The sequence below is a fragment of the Jaculus jaculus genome, chromosome 11 (assembly GCF_020740685.1).
Source record: "Jaculus jaculus isolate mJacJac1 chromosome 11, mJacJac1.mat.Y.cur, whole genome shotgun sequence".
Taxonomy (NCBI): Eukaryota; Metazoa; Chordata; class Mammalia; order Rodentia; family Dipodidae; genus Jaculus; species Jaculus jaculus.
In genome coordinates this window covers 99,518,808-99,537,673 of record NC_059112.1, presented here as the reverse complement: position 1 = coordinate 99,537,673, position 18,866 = coordinate 99,518,808, and the positions used below count along the sequence as shown (strand labels likewise).

Below are 18,866 nucleotides of genomic sequence, written 5' to 3'. Positions count from 1 at the left end.
GCAATCCTCCTACCTCTGCCTTCCAAGTGCTGGGTTAAAGGCATGGGCCTGGGGCCTGTGCCACCACACCTGGCTGATGTCATCATTTTTTACCCCTCCTGTTATGCAAGTCTTGTGTAGGTAGTTTCAGTCACTATGAGGTCATGAATATCAAGGCTACAAATTTTGTGTCTGGAAGACAGCATTGTAAGCATTCCTTCCCTCTTTTAGTCTCTTCCATTCTTTCTGTTACATCTTCTGCAGTGGACTCTGAACCTTAGAGGATGTGATAAAAAGTTATTTTGGGATAATGAAGATATGGCACATTTATACAATGGAGTTTACTCAGTGGTAAAGAAAAATGAAGTTATGAAATTTGCAGAAAATGGATGGATCTGGAAAGGATTATACTAAGTGAGGTAACCCAGGCCCAGAAAGCCAAGTGCCACATGTTCTCTCTCATATGTGGATCCTAGCTGCAGATGATTGGGCTTCTGCGTGAGAAGGAAAATACTTAGTAGCAAAGGCCAGTAAGTTACAAAGGAGATATAAAGGGAAGAGAAAGGAAGGGAGAAGGGTACTTAATAGGTTGGTATTGTATATATGTAAGTACAGTGATTGAGATGGGGAGGAGATATGATGGAGAATGGAATTTCAAAGGGGAAAGTGGGGGGGTAGGGTATTACCATGGGATATTTTTTATAATCATGGAAAATGTTAATAAAAATTGAGAAAAAAGTGAAAAAAATAAAAATCAAGAAAGAAATTAAAAGTTATTTTTATTTTTATTTTTTTATATTTTGGTTTTTCGAGGTAGAATCTCACTCTAGCCCAGGCTGACCTGGAATTCACTATGAAGTCTCAGGGTAGCTTTGAACTCACAGTGATTCTTTACCTTTGCCTCCCAAGTGCTGGGATTAAGGTGTGCACCACCACACCTGGCTGGGTTTTTTTTTGAAACAGGTTTTTGGACTGTAGCTCAGGCTGGACCAGAACTATGCAGCCCAGACTGGCTTCGAACTTGTGTCTTCCTGACTCAGCTTACAAACCCTGAGTTCATGTCTGTTTTTTAAAAATTTGCCATCGGAGAGACAGACAAATAAAAGAGGGAGAATGGGTGCACCAGGGCCTCCAGCCACTGCCAACGAACTCCATATGCATGCGCCACCTTGTGCATCTGGCTTTATGTGGGTCCTGGGGAATTGAGCCTGTCTGGTTAGGGTTTGCAGGCAAGCTCCTTAACCACTGAGCCATCTCTCCAGCCCTCATGTTTGTTCTTAACCAAAGAATTGGGATAAACAAGAACTGAGAGGGATAATTTGAAAATTACTGCATTTTTATTCAGAAATATCAGGGATACTAGGGAGTGGGAGGGCTCAAGAACCGAGGAAGGAAAAGTGGATACATCCACGTGCTTCGAGAGCCCTTGTGGGAGTACGGACATGGGCCCTGGAAGCAAAGATGTGAAATGGGATTTTTCTAAAAAGGCATGCCTATTCAAAGAAATCAAAAGTTCATAAAAATAGTAACAAATGTCCTTGCAAGGGGAGCCAGGTATGGAGATGTGAACAGCGGAAGAAACGGCAAGGTAATTCTCTTCCGCGAGCCCAATAAGAGTTAATTTGGGGCTGGAGAGATGGCTTAGCGGTTAAGCGCTTGCCTGTGAAGCCTAAGGACCCCGGTTCGAGGCTCGGTTCCCCAGGTCCCACGTTAGCCAGATGCACAAGGGGGCACACGTGTCTGGAGTTCGTTTGCAGAGGCTGGAAGCCCTGGCGCGCCCATTCTCTCTCCCTCTACCTGTCTTTCTCTCTGTGTCTGTCGCTCTCAAATATAAAAAAAAAGTTAATTTGGAGTCAGGGCTCCAAAAGAGGCTGGCTTTCAGGTGTGAAAGCCAATTGGCCTGGGTGCAGAGAAGGGTCCACCCGCACCTGGGAGGGGTGCGCGCTCCAGAGATCTGAGTGGGTGAGACAGGATTTGCTGAATTCAGATCTGCAGCTGAGGTGGGCGGGGCGAGAGTGTGACGTAGGAGATTTTCCTCCTGTGAGCCTTTCCCCTATCCACCTGCCTATCAGCCAAAGCTACCTGACTAGTCTGTCTCTCCCCTTGGATATACAGATATATGGGTGCTACCAAGCCCGCTCAGCCCCTTATTTTAATTCTACCTAATTTTTACCTTAGTTTACTTGAATACAGCACTGGCTTTGATCACACAAGGCAGGGTTTAGTCTTGGCTCTGTCACTACGGATATGCATCCGTGACTTTGACCTAGTTTGACCTAGTAGATGTGTGTAGTGATGGGTGTTGCATCGGCACGTGTGTAAGGAGCAAATTAGGAAGGTGCGGTGATAGAGAAGTACTTTGCCAATGGCCAGAGAGCTGTTTTGGGTGAGAAGTTAGGTAAACGGGCTGGAGAACCCCTGGGATATTTTTAAGGTCACTTGCCTTATTTCCAGTATTTCTGTCGTATGTGGCATGAAAGCTGGGGGCGGGGGAGGGCGGTGGTTATGCAGGAAGACGGGGTAGGATACAAATGATCTTCGAATAAATTTGCTGCACTGTGTGGAGCGTTCCCTGTCCATCTCACCATGTGACATCACCTTTTGCAAACGTACTGTGCAGCTGGATCTGTTTGAGTGACTCTTCACAGTGTAAGGAGGAGCCCGTGGGACCTTCGTTAGGGAAGGACCATTGCCACACGGCCCTTTGCCTTCCAAACACCACGTGTTCGTGATGACTTCCAGCTGCGTGGGACCGCCCAGCTCGGGATATTTCCGCAGTTTAGGAAGGTTGAACGTAAGCTGCTCACATTCCCTCGGGGCAGCACAGCAGAGCCCCACACTAAAAACTGCACCAGGGCACCTAAGAGCGAAGGCTGTCGCGAGGTAGCCGCTCGCCGCTGCGCATCTCTCCTCCTTGCGTTCATGCTTCTGGGACTACATTTCCGGGCGCTCTCCGTGGTGGAGACTGGCCGCTAGCAGCTAGCGTCGCCTTTTCCGCGTTTGGACTCCATTTCCCGCTAGCCCTTGCGGCGCACCGCCCCCCCCTCTACTTCACGCGGCACCGCCTATCGGGACTACATTTCCCGGCAGCGCTCGCGGCAGGGCGGGGCGGGGCGGTGGCTGGGGTGGCCGAGGCTGGGGCTGGGGTGGCCGCCGCCGCCGCCTCCCTGGGCCGGTTGGCCGCCTCCGCGATGCCCCTGCTCGTGGAGGGGCGGCGAGTGCGGCTGCCGCAGTCCGCGGCGGAGCTGGTCCGAGCCCACCCGCCACTGGAGGTGAGCGGGGCTTCGGGGCGGTTCCATCTGGTTCCGCCCGCGCGCCCCGAAGCGGAGTTTAAACTTGGCGCAGCCGAGCACCGTGGGCACGTGGGAGCTTCGCTGAGTGGGCGGGGGGGGGGGGGGTCGGCGGAGCTTGCGCCTCCCGAGCTCAGAGGGGCGTCCGCTCGGGGTCCCACTTTGGCCGGGTCGGAGGGGGGTGTGTGCAGAGAGGTTAGGCGACTTACCCGAGGTGGCATCGCCGCGCGGCTGCGGGACGCCCCCCAGCACCGCCTCAGCCGGGTCCCCAGCCTGAGCGACTGCCTCGCGCGCGCACTCTGCACTTGGCGGGTTTGGGCATACCTGGCACTCTGCTGGGCATCCCCGGCCTGTGGTGTCGAGGGCCACCGCCCTGGCGTCCTCGGGAGCGGGAGGGAGCTGGTTGCAGAGTGGGCTTCGGACGGCGCGGTGTCCGGCGGGGCCCCGGCGCGCGGAGTGGCGCCGGGGGGAGGACCACGCCCCGGGGAAGGGCTTTGCTCCTTTTTTTCTCCTGCTTTTGTCCCAACGCGGTCTCAGAGCCTGGGGGTGCCGGGAGCCCGGGGCCGCGGGGACCTGACGTCCTCGGGCCCGAGATGCGTCCCGCGCCCCGTCGGGAGGCCCGTGGGGAACCTGGTTCCTAACGGAAGGGTCGCCTCCTAGCCGCCTTGGGCCCTGCTCTCGCAGATGGGACGCCGGGGATGATGTAGCGGAGGCCGTCTAGAGGGGTCCCCCGAGTTGTGCGGTCAGTGGTCACCGCGTCCACCGGTTTGCTTTGCGTGCTGTGTTCTGAAGTTACCTTAAGTCGGGCGCGGCGGCTCGAGACCCCAGCGCCGGGCTGGCTGGCCGTAGCATCATGGGGAGATCCAGGCCAGCCGGTGCCAGAGTGAGACCCTGCCTGGAAAACGAACAAAAACAACAGACATTAGCTGCATACATGAAGGGGACAACTGACCTGGGATATGGGAAGCATGAGGAGGGGGCAGTTCCTGACAGGAAGGAGGCCACAGCTGTGTGATCATCAACTTGAATTTCAAGACTGAGGATCCTAATTTTAGCAGCTTCCAGCTGGGCTTGGTATTGTGTGTGCTGTGGCACTTTCCCTGTCAAAGTACTCTAAAGGAAAGGCGATCTTGGCCTCCTAAAGAACTTGGGGAAGGGTCGCCGGGCGTGGTGTCGCTCACCTTTCATCCCAGCACTCGGGAGGCAGAGGTAGGAGGATCACTGTGAGTTCGAGGCCACCCTGTAACTACATAGTGAATTCCAGGTCAGCCTGAGCTAGAGTGAGACCCTACCTCGAAAAACCAAAAGGAACAACAACAACAAAAAGAACTTAGCAAAGGGCTGGAGAGATAGATTAAACTCTATTTCTGTGTATGGTGATGGGAAGTTCTAGTGCCAGCAGAGCGTTCACTGAGAAGGCAGGGATGGGGTGACATGGATCAGGGCTTCTGGAAAGAAGGTTTTGGCTTCTTTAGGGGAGACATAGTCAGGAAAGGCTGCAGAGTGGGGACAACCTGTAACTCAGGAACAAGTGGGGGCTCTGGAAGAGCACTGAGGAACCCAGGAGAGACAGAGAACTTGGGGTGGGGTGGAGCCTTGCCTCACTAGCAGTGGTGAGAAGTGAAATGTTTATTTTCTTCACATCAAGCATTGTGGTCTTTAGGGGGAAACAGAAAATATAAGTACTAAAGAGGAGGGGAAAAAATCACAGGTTTGGTCATAGCCATTTTTCATGTCCTTTTGGATAGTATTGGATAGGTTATTTCCTTTTCTCTTTCTTTTTCTTTTTTTTTGGAGGTATGGTCTCACTCTAGCCCAGGTTAACCTGGAATTCACAATGTAGTCTCAGGCTGACCTCGAATTTACAGTGAACCTCCTACCACTGCCTCTCAAAGGCTGGGATTAAAGGCGTGCACCACTAAGTCCGGCTGTTTTTTTTTTTTTTTTTTTGAGTTTTTAAAATTAGTACCAGATGTGCAGAACACAGCCATATTCTTAATTTAGGGAGGAAATAAATCATGACCTTGAAGAGCAGATTCCTTTTTCAGTCAACTCTTTCCAAAAGAGTTTGTATTTTTTTCTTTTTGGCTTTTCGAGGTAGGGTCTCCCTCTAGTCCAGGCTGACCTGGAATTCACTCTGTATTCTCAGGGTAGCCTCAAACTCACGGCATTCCTTCTACTTCTGCCTTCCCAGTGCTGGGATTAAAGGTGTGTGCCACCACGTCCGGTTTAAGAGTTGGTATTTAAAATATTTTTTTGGTTTATTTTTATTTATTTATTTGAGAGTGACAGAGAGAATGGGCGCACCAGGGCCTCCAGCCAGTGCAAATGGATGCTTGCGCCCCCTTGTGCATCTGGCTGTGAGTCCTGGGGAATCAAACCTCGAACGGGGGTCTTTAGGCTTCACAGGCAAGCTCTTAACTGCTAAACCATCTCTCCAGCCCAAGAGTTGGTATTTTTATCACAGTTTTTTCCTAGGTATCTTTTCCATAGTTTTAATATGAGCCAGTTGGGTCATTTCTCTTAAGATTGTTAATGTGTTTGACAATAGCAGCTGTAGTAACATAAAACCAGTTTCAGTGTCTGTAATTTTAACTTGTTTGTGGTTTTTTTAACTTAAAATCTTAAATTTCTCAGTCCAGTATCTTTAGCTAAGCTCATCAGTCCATTACAAATTTAACTTTGATTGAACTTTCTGGGACTGGGCAACAGCATAAAACCTTGAACCTCACTAGTTAGGCGCTCTACCACCAAGCCACTTCTGCTTTTAGGGTTACTCTTTTCTTTTTTTCTTTATGTCCTCTCATCTATCTTTTGTTTGTTTGTTTGTTTGTTGAGGTAGGGTCTCACACTAGTCCTGGCTGAAATTCACTATGTAGTCTCAGGGTGGCCTTGAACTCACAGCGATCCTCCTACCTCTGCTTCCTGAGTGCTGGGATTAAAGGCAGGCGTGCGCCACCACGCCCGGCTTTATCTTTTTTTTTTTTTTTTTAATTTTTTAAAAATTGATTTATTTATTTGAGAGAACAAGAGAGGGAAAGAGACAGAGAGAATGGGTGCCCCAGGGCCTCCAGCTATTGCAAACGAATTCCAGATGCATTTACCATTGTGTGCATCTAGTTTACGTGGGCCCTGGGGAATTGAACTGAAGTCCTTTGGCTTAACTGCTAAGCTATCTTTCCAGCCTCTCCCCTTTTTTTAGAGAGAGAGAGAGAGACAGAGACAGAGAGAGAGAGACAGAGAGAATTGGTATGCCAGGGCCTTACCCACTGCAATCAAACTCCAGACACTTGGGCCACCCAGTGGGCATGTGCAACCTTGTGCTTGCCTCACCTTTGTGCATCTGGCTTATGTGGGAGCTGAAGATCGAACATGGGTCCTTAGGCTTTGCAGGCTAAGCCATCTCTCCAGCCCTCATCTTCTCTTCTTTCTCTGTTTCTCTTTTTTGTGATGCTGAGCTGTATCCCCAGCCACACCTCTACTTTTTTTAGGCAGGCAGTATATTTGATGTTTCCCCAACATGGACACCTTAGAGCTGAAGCTTGGTAAAAAGATTCATGTTTTTAAGCAGAAAAGTACTGGAATGAAATCAGTGCTGAAGCAACAAGGTTGGTGGCCATGGGAGGGACAGACGGAGTGAAAGGAGCCTCCAGAGGCAGGGAGGGAGGCAGAAGGGTGGCTGCCTCACTAGTGTGAGCCCTCATTGGATACCAGGTGACTGCCAGTCCATGGCATACCTGTCCCACGTACTCCTCACCAACTGTCAAGGTAGGCATCATCGTGCTTGGTGACCAGCGCCGAAACGGAAACACAAAGGACCAGCAGCATGGCCGCCATCACTTGGCTTGTGCCGGTCTGCGCGGTATGCTCATGGGTTCCGTCGTGGTAATGTTGGTGCCGGGGACGTAGGCCAGAGCTCTACTGACGAGCCCCTCCGAGTGTGTGACTTCAAAGGAAAATGGACTGGTGGGAAGGCCCAGCTGTGAGACCTACCCAGGATACTACCCAGGGCCTTATAGGTGCTAGGCAAGGGCTTTGCCACCGAGCTACATCCCCACCTTTCCCGTTGCTGATTTACACACATCCTGTGCCTTACAGTTCATAGAGCACTTTTATACTTACACTTGCACATTTATGAGAAAGCTGAACACGGCAGTAGGATGACTCCAATAAATGATTGGCTTAGACACAGGCAAACCCAACTACAACTACAGACCATCGGCGTCTCTCTTTACAGTCCATGGAGGTTTTTTTTTTTTTTTTTTTTGGTAACAGTGCTGGATGGGACCCAGGGCAGGGCATCACATGTCTAGGCCAGTGCTCTACCACTGAGGTACACTCCTGCCTGCATTTTTTCTTTTGCTTATTTTTTCCCTTTTTATTTTTTTTAAAGTTTGGCTATCTTTGAGATAGGGTCCTTGCCCAGGCTAACTTGGAAATCCGTAGCTCCTTGTTGGCTTCATACAGCTATTCTCCTACCTGTGTCTCCCAAGTGCTGGGATTAAAGTATACCCATGCTCTCTGCTTGCTTTCTTTTCAATATTTTTTTATGAGAGGGAGGGAGAGAGAATGAGAATGGGGGCACAAGGGCCTCTAGCCACTGCAAACAAACTCTAGACACATGTGCCACTTTGAGCATCTGGCTTTGTATGTGTACTGGGTAATCGAACCCAGGTCCTTAGGCTTTGCACTTGTGGCGGTTTGATTCAGGTGTCCCCCATAAACTTAGGTGTTCTGACTGCTAGGTTCCCAGCTGATGGATATTTGGGAATTAATGCCTCCTGGAGGGAGTGTATTGTTGGAGGTGGGCTTATGGGTGTTATAGCCAGTTTCCCGTTGCCAGTGTTTGGCACACTCTCCTGTTGCTATTGTCCACCTTCTGTTGGCCAGGGGGTGATGTCCACCCTGTGCTCATGCCATCGTTTTCCCTGCCATTGTGGAGCTTCCTCTTGAGCCTGTAATCCAAAATAAACCTCTTTTTCCTGATTTCTGTCAGCAATGCAAACCTGACTGCAGCATCACATAAGCACCTTAACCTCTGAGCCATGTCTCCAGCCCCCCCACTTTTTTTTTTTTTTGCCCGAGGCAAGGTCTCAGTCTAGCCCAGGCTGACCTGACTGACGCTCTGTAGTCCCAAGTTGACTTTGAACTCATGGTGATTCAAGTCAGCCTCCTAGAGTGTTGGGACTAAAGGTGTGTGGCCACCTCTGGCTCTACATTTTAATCTATTTTTATTTTTTCTAGCCCTATATTTCTAAATGGTTGGAAAAATTAAAAGGAATACTAATATCTTTCCAGTGTCTATGGCCAAACCACCCTGGACATGCTTGATCTCAGGGAAAAAAAAAAAAAAAAAAAAAAAATATATATATATATATATATATATATATATACACACACACACACACACACACACATGTATATGTATGTATATATATATATTTATATTTATATTTATATTTATATATGCATTTTTTTTGAGGCAGGGTCTCACTGTAGCCCAGGCTGGGACATTCACTATATAGTCTCAGGGTGGCTTCGAACTCACAGTGATCCTCCTACCTCTGCCTCCCGAGTGCTGGGATTAAAGGTGTGCACCACTATGCCCAGCTATCAGAATAGTAATATTTTGTGGCATGAAATTACTTGACATTCAAACATGGCTTTCCCTGTACACATGAAATTTGACTAGAGCACAGACATATGCACTTGTGTCTGGCTGTTTTCACACGAGATGCGGAGACCACACAGCCTGTGAAGCACAAAATCCTGTCAGTTGGGAAAAAACATTTGCCCATCCTCAGGTTAAGAAAACAGTGCCATTTAATGGCAGTTAGACCAAGGAGATGAGGGACGAGTAGGAGAGATACTTATTTGTGTGTGTGTGTGTGTTCATAAGTGTTAGAAGCTGAAAGAACTGGGCTACTTTTAATGTAGGAACGAAGTCAGACTCGAGGTAGGATCTCACTCTAGCTTAGGCTGACCTGGAATTCACTTTGTAGTCTCAGGGTGGTCTTGAACTCGTGGCAGTCCTTCTACCTCTGCCTCCTGAGTGCTGAGATTAAAGGTGTGCGCCACCACACCCGGCTTGAAAATGACTTCTTTTTTTTTTTTTAAATTTTATTTATTTATTTATTTGAGAGTGACAGACAGAGAGACAGATAGAGGGAGAGAGAGAGAATGGGTGCGCCAGGGACTCTAGCCACGGCGAACAAACTCCAGATGCTTGTGCTTCCTTGTGCATCTGTCTTATGTGGGTCCTGGGGAATCAAACTGGGGTCCTTAGGTTTCATAGGCCTTAACCACTAGGCCATTTCTCCAGCCCTCGATTCTCTTTATAAATGTAAAATAGTTAAGTCAAGCCAGGCATGGTGGTACACACTTGTAATTCCAATGCTTAGGAAGCTGAGGCAGGAGGATTGAGTTTTTAAGAGCAAGTTGGAGCTACCCTGCTCACAAAAAGAGAGGAAAAAGGAAAGGTGAAGTCTCAGACTCGTGAGGAAGGGTTCCTTCGTGTGGTTCCTGGTAGTGAGATCTCGCTGGTGAGCATCTTGCTGCCTTTCTCACAGCGCTGTAGACACTCATCCAGGCACACCAGCTTCTCAGTTCACTTCCCACCTCTCTAGCTCTTCAAGCCTCTCTAATTCATGTCACCATTTTATTTTGTTTCAATTAAACAGGAAAGAGCCAGACTTCTCAGAGGTCAGTCTGTTCAACAAGTGGGACCCCAGGGCCTTCTGTATGTTCAGCAAAGAGAGCTTGCAGTGACTTCCCCAAAGGATGGTAGGTTAGGAAGCAGTGAATTGGGCCTTACCCCAGAAAGCTACTGGATATTTTATGTTATTTCTTTTTTAAACAGGCTCCATCTCCATTCTGGGTTCTGATGATGCCACCACTTGTCACATTGTGGTCCTGAGGCACACAGGTATGATGAGAGAAGTGAAAGATACTGTCCCTTAAGCCAACCCAGTCATGTGAGACCAGTTACTTTCTCAGTTTGAGTCTCCTGGCGTGGAATGTGAAGTCTGACTTGGCTCACGTCGCTCTGGTGTGCATGGCCTGGTGCCCTGGTCAGGACAGGTTGCTTGGGCCATGAGGACTTTGTTTTCTTGCAGGGCGTCCAGACGAGGCCGTCCAGGTGGGCAGGAGTAGCTAGCTGGCATGTGGAGTTTGCATCTGGACTAACTCAGCCATTTTGCCCTTGTTCTCCAGGTAATGGGGCGACATGCTTGACACATTGTGATGGAGCTGACACCAAAGCCGAGGTTCCCTTGATCATGAACTCCATAAAGTCCTTTTCTGATCACACTCAGTGTGGAAGGTGAGTGCCGTGCTGCTCTTACACGAGCCTGGCTGTGGCGGGATGCCAACCCTACACTTGTTCCCCTCGTGCATGGGTGGTGTTGACACTTGCTGAGTAAGTGGATGACAGGGAAAGGCCTGGGCTCTGTGTGGGTGTTTTAATTTCTCTTTTGAGGCAGGGCCTCAAACTTCAGATCCTTTTGCCTCAGTCTCAAGTGCAGGGATTATAGTACATTGGACCATGCCTGGCTTCAGTGCTGGATTTAATTTTTTTATTATTATTTTGTTTTGTTTTGTTTTCTAGTAGGGTCTCACTCTAAACCAGGTTGGCTTTGAACTCACAGAAACCCTACCTCTGCCTTCCGACTGCTGGGATTAAAGGTGTGTGCCACCGTGCCTGGCCATTTTATTCATTTATTTATTCATTTGATAGGGAGGGAGGGAATGAATATGGGCGCACCAGAGCCTCCAGCCACTGCAAACGAACTCCAGACATGTGCGCCCCCTTGTGCATCTGGCTTATGTGTATATTGGGGAATCAAACCTGGATCCATAGGCTTTATAGGCAAGCACTTTAATTAACTACTAAGCCATCTTTCCAGCCCAGTTATTACTATTGTTATTATTATTGATTTTTAGAGGTAGGGTTTCACTGTAGCCCAGGCTAACTTGGAATTCACTATGTAGTCTTAGGGTGGTCTTGAACTCACAGTGATCCTCCTACCTCTGCCTCCCAGTGCTGGGATTAAATGCATGCGCCACCACGCCCAGCTCAATTTTTTTATATTATTATTATTATTTTGGTTTTTTGAGGTAGGGTCTCACTGTAGCTCAGGCTGACCTGGAATTCACTATGTAGTCTCAGGGTGCCCTTGAATTTACAGTGATCCTATTTCTGCCTCCCAAATGCTGGGATTAAAGGTGTGTGCCACCACGCCCAGCTTCAATTTTATTATTTTTAAGAAATACCTTATTTTAAAGGAGAAGGGGAGAAAGAGGAGAAAGAAATGGGATCACTAGGGCCTCTTGCCACTACAAACGCATTTCAGATACATGTGCCACTTTGTGCATCTGACTTTATGTGGGTACTGGGAGACTGAACCTGGACTGGCAGACTTTGCTATCAAGTGCCTTCAACTGCTGAGCCATCTCCCCAGCCCAGTGGCAGATCTTAAAAGGCCAGTTTGACTTTGAGCTTGTAGTGAAGTGTGCAGTGTGTTCTTCTCTGGCGTTGCTTTGTTTGTCCCGGGAAGGGCACCCATTCAGAGGTCCCCTCAGCAGTTATTTGTTGGACCGTTTCTGTGCTCAGCCATGTCCTTTGAGGGCCAAGGACACCCTGTGCTGAGTGTGCATATTGCTCAGGCTCTAAAGGCAGGGAGAGGTCAGCAAACAACGCATGGTGTCCAGTGTGGGAAGGACCGTTGGAGGCAAAGAAAGAAGGGAGCAGCAGGGGCATGGCTGGGGATGGGCGCAGCCTCCGTGTGCTGGTCATTTCAATGTGGATCACAGGCTAAGAACCCACCGGGCCCAACCTCGCCGGCCCTTCCATTTCATCCTTGACCTCTTGACAAGGCACAGGGTCAGTGTACCAGAGCCACACAGCTAGTTAAGTGTCAGCCTGAGACGCTGGTCTGTCTGTCCTGCCTGTTCATATACCTTCTCTCTCGTTCCTGCCATTACCAGACATGGCTCTTGTTTCTTGGTAACCTGAGGGAACTGGTCCAGTTGTAGCCAAGGCTGACAGTCCTTGGACTCCTTTGGCTTCCCTGTGCAACAATTTTGGTGCCAGGGATTGGACTCACCTTGTCTACCCTGAGCCCTCAGTTTCAGAACTTTGGTCTCCTGGATGAGTCTGTGCCAAGGGCTGGGCTGGCTTCACAGGCGCACGATCCCTGTGGTTGCACAGTGTTGCTTGTGGTGGTTTGGTACTGGCTCCTTGTGCTGGCCGTCGCCACTGGCCCTGCTCTGACTCTCGGAACATGGTTGTCTGCTGTTCCCGGTCCACGTCCAGCGTGGGAATCAGGCAAAGCTAGTAGTCACCACAGCAGAGCTAGTGGCCCCGTCACCTCTCACCCCATTGAGGACACATCAGGTGCTGTTCCTTGTACAGGATACATACGAGGTTCTGGTGTGTTCCTTGGGAAGGTTGTCTCAGAAAAAAGCAGTGTGAAATACGGCCGTGCTCCCCCGCGTGGTTGAGACTGAGGGACAGGCAGTTGGGGTTCTCTACCATGTGCTTCTCCCAGGGAGGAGCTCCGGCAGGGGAGGCCTCCCAAGCTGACACTTCTGCTCCATGGCACACGCTGGGAACATAACGTATTGTGGTTCCTAGGCACGTGCACACATCTTGCTAAGATATGGTGGCCATGAGACGTGGCAGTGCCTGCAAAGTGTGTACTCCTTCGAGGCTCCTCCCTTCCTACTGTCCCACATCCTTCCGTTAGAGGCACTGCAAGGCTTAGAAGTGTCCCCCGTGGGCAGGCAGCAGATGACAAGGCCTCTCCTCTCCATTGTTGGAGGCGGTGTTATGGATTCAGATCCCTGCAGACATCACTTTGGCAAGGCCCTCCACTCTTGGCAGCCTCAATCACGTTCCCAGTGTTCCCCACATGGCTTTTTATGTGTCATAGCAAAGGCCCAGAAGCCATGCTTGGGAGGCTAGAACAAAGCAAATCAAGCGCACACCGTCACTCGTGGGCCTGACTGACCACTGTCCTTCTTTTTGCCAGGTTGGAAGTGCACCTTGTGGGAGGTTTCAGTGATGATAGGCAGCTGTCACAGAGACTCACCGATCAACTTCTTAGTAAGTTTGCTGCCGTCCTCCCCGATTAAGTAAAATGTATATCTGTATTTTGTTTGTTTTCAAGGTAGGATCTTGCTGTAGTCCAGGCTAACCTGGAATTCACTACGTAGTCTCAGGGCGACTTTCAAACTCATGGTGATCCTCCCAAGTGCTCTATCTTTTAATATAATATTTTTATTTACTTGAGGGGGGGCACTGCAAACAAACTCAGATGCATGTATCACTTTGTGCATCTGCCTTTATGTGGGTACTGGAGGATCATCAAACCTGGGTCATTAGGCTCTGCAGGCATGTATGCTAACAGCTGAGCCATTTCTCCAGCCCAGTATATAGAGGCCCTAAACATTATTTGCAAGCAGAAAGAGATACACACAGAGAGAATGGGTACTCCAGGGCTTCTAGCCACTGCAAACAAACACCAGATGTATGCACCACTTTCGTGCATACTGGGGAATCAAACCTAGGTTATTAGGCTTTGCAGGCAAGTGCCTTAACCACTGAGCAATCTCTCCAGCCCTCAAAAGCTTTTTTTTTGAGTTAGGGTCTCATTCTAGCCCAGACTGGCCTCGATCTCACAGTTATCCTACCTCTGCCTCCTGAGTGCTGGGATTAAAGGTGTGCACCACCGTGTCTGGCTTAATGATTTTTTTTGTTGTTTTTTGAGGTATGCTCTCACTGTAGCCCAGGCTGACCTAGAATTCACTATGTTGTCTCAGGGTGACCTTGAACTCACCTTATCCTCCTACCTCTGCCTCCCAAGTACTGGGATTAAAGGTGTGCACAACCATGCCTGGCTTCTTAGTTGGAGATGTTCTTGACATCAGTTTTGAAATTCTAATTGTAGGTGAGTTTGACAAACAAGATGAGGATATTCACTTAGTGACTTTGTGTGTGACAGGTAAGTTCTGCTTTTTTCCTCACAGAGCTTTAGTGTTCAGGAAGGTTTGCCCACACTTTGCCTGCAACACTTAGCACTTACGAACAAGACTGTCCCCATTCCTCCCATCACTGCGATGGTCTCCTCTCCTCACCCATGTCCAGGTCCTGTCCACTTCACCTAGCCCCTGCAGCAGGGTGTCCAGTGTGTCCTTTCTTGGGCTTGAGCCTCTCTGTAGTCCCAGGCCTGGAGGGAGCAAGTCAGACAGGAACTACCCTGGTGTGGTTGGGGGACCATGACTCCAAGTGGCCTTCTGCCTTAGAAACTTGCCTGCCTGGAACTCTAGTTTGTTTTGCCCTTTCACAGTGAGGCTCCTCTGCTTTTATTATGTGCGTGCATACACACACAAAGCCCTTTAGTACTTAACATGGTGTTTTAAATTTTTCTTAATTTCTTAGAATTAAATGACCGGGAAGAAAACAGAAACCACTTTCCAGTAATATATGGCATTGGTAAGTAGGTGTGATTACATGTAGGCACAGCAGGCTCAGGTTAAAGGGTGGGCTGGGCAAACTGTCTCTCTGCACTACTGTGTTATATGATAGACGGCTGTGGGTCTGAATCTTCATTCCGGTGTATTTACTGTGAGCTTTCGGGCAGGGAGCCTGCCTTGGTTAACCTTTACCAGCGATGCTGCAATAACGCCCTCAGCGCAGCCTGAGGAGATAAACAGGGAGCTATGGACAGCACAGGCGGGGCCCACCCACTCACAGCCTGTCCAGGAGTGGCTATCACATGGGCCTCTGTTCTCCAGGGCAGGACAGCCTAGCATGCTTTCCCAGAGCCAGTGTGTAGCAGGAGGAGTGGGCCATTTGGATCTCTGTGTGCTTTGGGGATGAAGTTCGTTTTGATTGGCAATAAAGACCTTACAAAACAACATTGACCCATCAGACTAAAGGCAGTCCAGAGCCCTTTCTCAGGAGACATGTCGCCCCTGGGCTTGAGTATGCGAGTGGCTGGGTCTGCGGAGCTAAACGCAGGTACTCCTTCCTTGACTCTGTAACTTGGTATGTGTCTGAAATGAGCCAAATATCTCAGACAAAGGAAAACACCAGCTTTTGGCAATCTCACAGGCTACCTTTTGTCTCCAGCTGTACACCCACACCGTATGCCACAGGAACGAGCTGTTGAAGGGACTGAGTTTGCAGAGCTCTGGGTATGGGGGCGGCCCAGTTCACGCAAAGGCCCCACGTCTGGTTTCTTGCCCTTGCCGGATCTGATGTGGAGTGGTAGAAACATGAACTCTTTACTGGTTCTTTGTCAGTAAAAATCACTCTGTTGTCCCTTTCAGCAGTCAACGTTAAAACTGCAGAGATTTACAGAGCTTCCTTCCAAGATCGAGGCCCGGAGGAGGAGCTGCGAGCCGCACGAGCTTTAGCAGGAGGCCCGGTGAGTGGGAACCCACCTTGTGGGAGGGCTAAGGAGGGAAAAGGCTGTGATCCCAAGATTTTAGAGTTTATAGGCCTTAGGAACGTTTGTTGGTACCTCCTGAAAGCTATAAATAACCAGGAACCCAGTCTGCTGCCACACTGCTCAAGGAGTAAGGCGTGAGTTCAGAGCATAAGCTCCAGGTTCCAGGTGTCCACCCCTCCTGCATCCTTCAGGCAGAGGGAACCTAGAGCAGACCACACAGAGCTCTTTCAGATAGAGGAGTTGCAGGGAGAGGGGGTGGTCATCCTTTTGGGCTGAGTCACTTCACAGCAGCTTGATGGAATGATTTACTTACTCTACAATAGTGATGAAATTAGCCTGACTGCCTTAAGGAGCTTGTGCTCCTCTGGTAGTAGTGAGGGAGGAACATGGCCTCAAACTCAACAGTTCTCCTGCTCCTGCCTCCCAGTGCTGGGATTATAGAAGTGTGCTGCTACGTCCCAGCCTCTGGGATGCTTTATATATTTTTTAGCATTGTTTTTCTTAATTGGTGTGTGGTATACACATGCACATACAGGACAGCAGTATGTAGGTAGTGGTTGGTCCTCACCCCCCACCTTGTTTGAGGCAGGGTCTTTCATTTTATCATGTTCCTAAACCTCTCGGAAAGTCTCCTGTCTCCACCTCCCTTCTCGCATTAGGTGCTCACCATAAGCTTCCTGCTTTTATGTGGGGCCTGGGGAGAAGGCCTCAGATACTCTGCACTGTAAGCATTTTATCCACTGAGCCATTTTCCCCAGCCCTAGTTGATTTTAAAAATTAGAAAAACTTAAGCCGGGCGTGGTGGCACACGCCTTTAATCCCAGCACTCGGGAGGCAGAGGTAGGAGGATCGCTGTGAGTTCGAGGCCACCCTGAGACTACATAGTGAATTCCAGGTCAGCCTGGGCCAGAGCGAGATCCTACCTTGAAAAACAAAAACAAACAAAAAAAATTAGAAAAACTTAAATACCCCATTTGAATAATAGGAAGAATGTTCCAGAAATCTCCTTCCTTATAAAATGCTGATGTTTTCACATGAAAATGCTTGCAGTAATCTGTCTTAATATGTAGGCTGTTGTGGAACTTGTGATGGTCCTCCTCCATCAGCCTCCTAAATGCTGGGACTATAGGCATGACCCATACTTCCAGCTTGTGTTTTGTTTCTTGAGACAGGGTCTCACATTGTAGCCAAGTTAGTCTGGAACTCACTTATGATCACTTTTATTTATTTTTGTTTTGTCAAGGTAGGCGCTCATTCTGTAGTCCCAAGCTGGTCTCAAACTCATGGCAATCCTCCTACCTCTGCTTCCCAATGCTGGGATTAAAGGCATATACTACCATGCCCTGCACTTATGATTCCTTTTGCTACTTAGATAATATTCAGAATATAATTCAGTCACACTAACCAAAAATGAGTACTGCTGCCTAAGCTTAAAATAATCACTGACATATTGAGGAATTCTCTGAATGAATCTTTTAGCCATTAGCTTTCTAAATAGCCAGGTGAGATGCACATGTGCAATCCAAGATCATTTTCAGCTACGTAGTGAGTTCAGAGCTCAAAGGCTAGCCTGGACCCTGTCTCCAAAAACAAAACGAAATTACAAGTTTAAGTTTCTTATGTGAAAGACAATGTTTTTATATAGCCCAAGCTGTCTTCCAGCCCCAGGTTGGCCTCAGACTTACGGTGATCCTCCTACCTCTGCCTCCTGAGTGCTGGGGTTAAAGGCATGTGCTACCATGCCTGGCTTTCTTTTGATGGGCCATCAGCCCTGCAAGCTGTTGAAACTGCGAGGTAGTGAGCTGCCTGTGGGAGGAGCAGAGGGGAAGAGTGCAGACTTAACCTGGCTCTGAGGCACAGCTCTGATGCTCACTGGCCATGTGACCTGACACCTCTCTATCAAGCTTTCCCCCAGGAAGGCCAGAGTGCCGTCTTCTCAGAGCCTTGCAGTTAGAACTAAACACAGTGCTATTCAGTACTGCAAAGTGCAGGTCAGACACAGGGAGGCATTCATTGGTGGCAGTTTATCTGCTAAGGGACAGCCTTTGGACTAGACCTCAGTGAGCTCACGATAGTGGTAGGGTCATATTCCTCACAGCCTATCCTGGAAATGGTTCTTGTAGATGATTAGCATTTATGATGCAAAGACAGAACAACTTCGAATAGGCCCGTATTCCTGGACGCCATTTCCACATGTGGATTTCTGGTTGCAGCAAGATGACAAGCAAATACTAGAGGTGAGAATTTACAGGTTGGCTAAATCTTAAATCTCTGGACCCTGGTTTTCCCATCTGTAAGAAAAAAAAGGGTTTAGATCAGCTAATAGCTATTTCTCCTGCAGTGGGTAGGCCTTTACTTTTTGGTTGCCATTGGCAGACTCTACTTAACTATTAAATCAGTGGGGATTAAGTAACAGAACTGTATGTAGTTAACAAGATACTGTGATTAATGTTTAAGGAATCCAAAGCTACTTTAATTTGACATTTTTAAAGCAGGGACTAGAGTCAGGTTCCATTCTCTCATGCCCATAATCTTGCCTTTTCAGAACCTCTCCACGTCACCTCTGGCCGAGCCCCCCCATTTTGTTGAACATATTAGATCCACCTTGATGTTTTTAAAAAAATACCCATCTCCAGTAAGTACACTGTTTCCTGGAAATAAAGCTCTCCTCTATAAAAAAAATGAAGATGGCTTATGGGAAAAGATCTCTTCTCCAGGAAGCTAAAAATAGGAATCACCAAAGCAAGCAACTGTGTCATGGGAAGACCCTTGGGTTTAGAATCTACATCTGTCCAGTCGAAGGTCTTCTATGTCCACTGTCTTTCAAAATAAAGTCTTATTTTAGCAAAGGCATTTGTTCAGTTTTTTTTTTTGTTTTTCCGAGGTAGGGTCTCACTCTAGCTCCAGCTGACCTGGAACTCTCAGCAATCCTCTTACCTCCTTAGAGCTGGGATTAAAGGCGTACACCACCACACCTGGTTAGACAGGGTTGATGTCCAGCCTTCTCTCTCTCGTCACTGGTAAGGGACAGAGGAACACAGCACATGCCTCACAGGGGTGAGAGTGCTCTCAAAGACCCAATTCTGCTACATTAGTGAACAAAGTAAAAAGTGTGATTGAGTGTGATCACAAAAGCCATTCA

General features: G+C 48.5%; 1 protein-coding gene across 4 annotated transcripts; it reads left to right on the top strand.

Moving 5' to 3' along the window:
• Nucleotides 1-3,151: 3,151 nt before the first annotated feature.
• Nucleotides 3,152-18,573, top strand: Ntan1 (N-terminal asparagine amidase). 4 transcript variants are annotated; one of them, XM_004652281.2, is made up of 10 exons: nucleotides 3,152-3,251; nucleotides 9,950-10,052; nucleotides 10,129-10,194; nucleotides 10,482-10,590; nucleotides 13,301-13,374; nucleotides 14,219-14,272; nucleotides 14,710-14,763; nucleotides 15,603-15,700; nucleotides 17,848-17,961; nucleotides 18,270-18,573. In XM_004652281.2, the coding sequence occupies exons 1-10, from the start codon at nucleotides 3,171-3,173 to the stop codon at nucleotides 18,447-18,449; spliced, it is 933 nt and encodes a 310-aa protein (XP_004652338.2). In that variant the 5' UTR covers nucleotides 3,152-3,170; the 3' UTR covers nucleotides 18,450-18,573. The 4 variants fall into 4 exon arrangements, with proteins under 4 accessions (XP_004652338.2, XP_045017709.1, XP_045017710.1 ...); XM_045161774.1 differs by lacking the exon at nucleotides 17,848-17,961; XM_045161775.1 differs by lacking the exons at nucleotides 9,950-10,052; nucleotides 10,129-10,194 and having other exon boundaries at nucleotides 3,156-3,251.
• Nucleotides 18,574-18,866: the final 293 nt, after the last annotated feature.

Excerpts from the sequence above, each read along its gene's own strand:
- Ntan1 (XM_004652281.2), top strand. The coding sequence starts at position 3,171 with ATGCCCCTGCTCGTGGAGGGGCGGCGAGTGCGGCTGCCGCAGTCCGCG. Across the intron at positions 13,375-14,218 it reads ACTCACCGATCAACTTCTTA|GTGAGTTTGACAAACAAGAT; the intron begins GTAAGTTTGCTG and ends TTCTAATTGTAG. Across the intron at positions 14,764-15,602 it reads TCCAGTAATATATGGCATTG|CAGTCAACGTTAAAACTGCA; the intron begins GTAAGTAGGTGT and ends TGTCCCTTTCAG.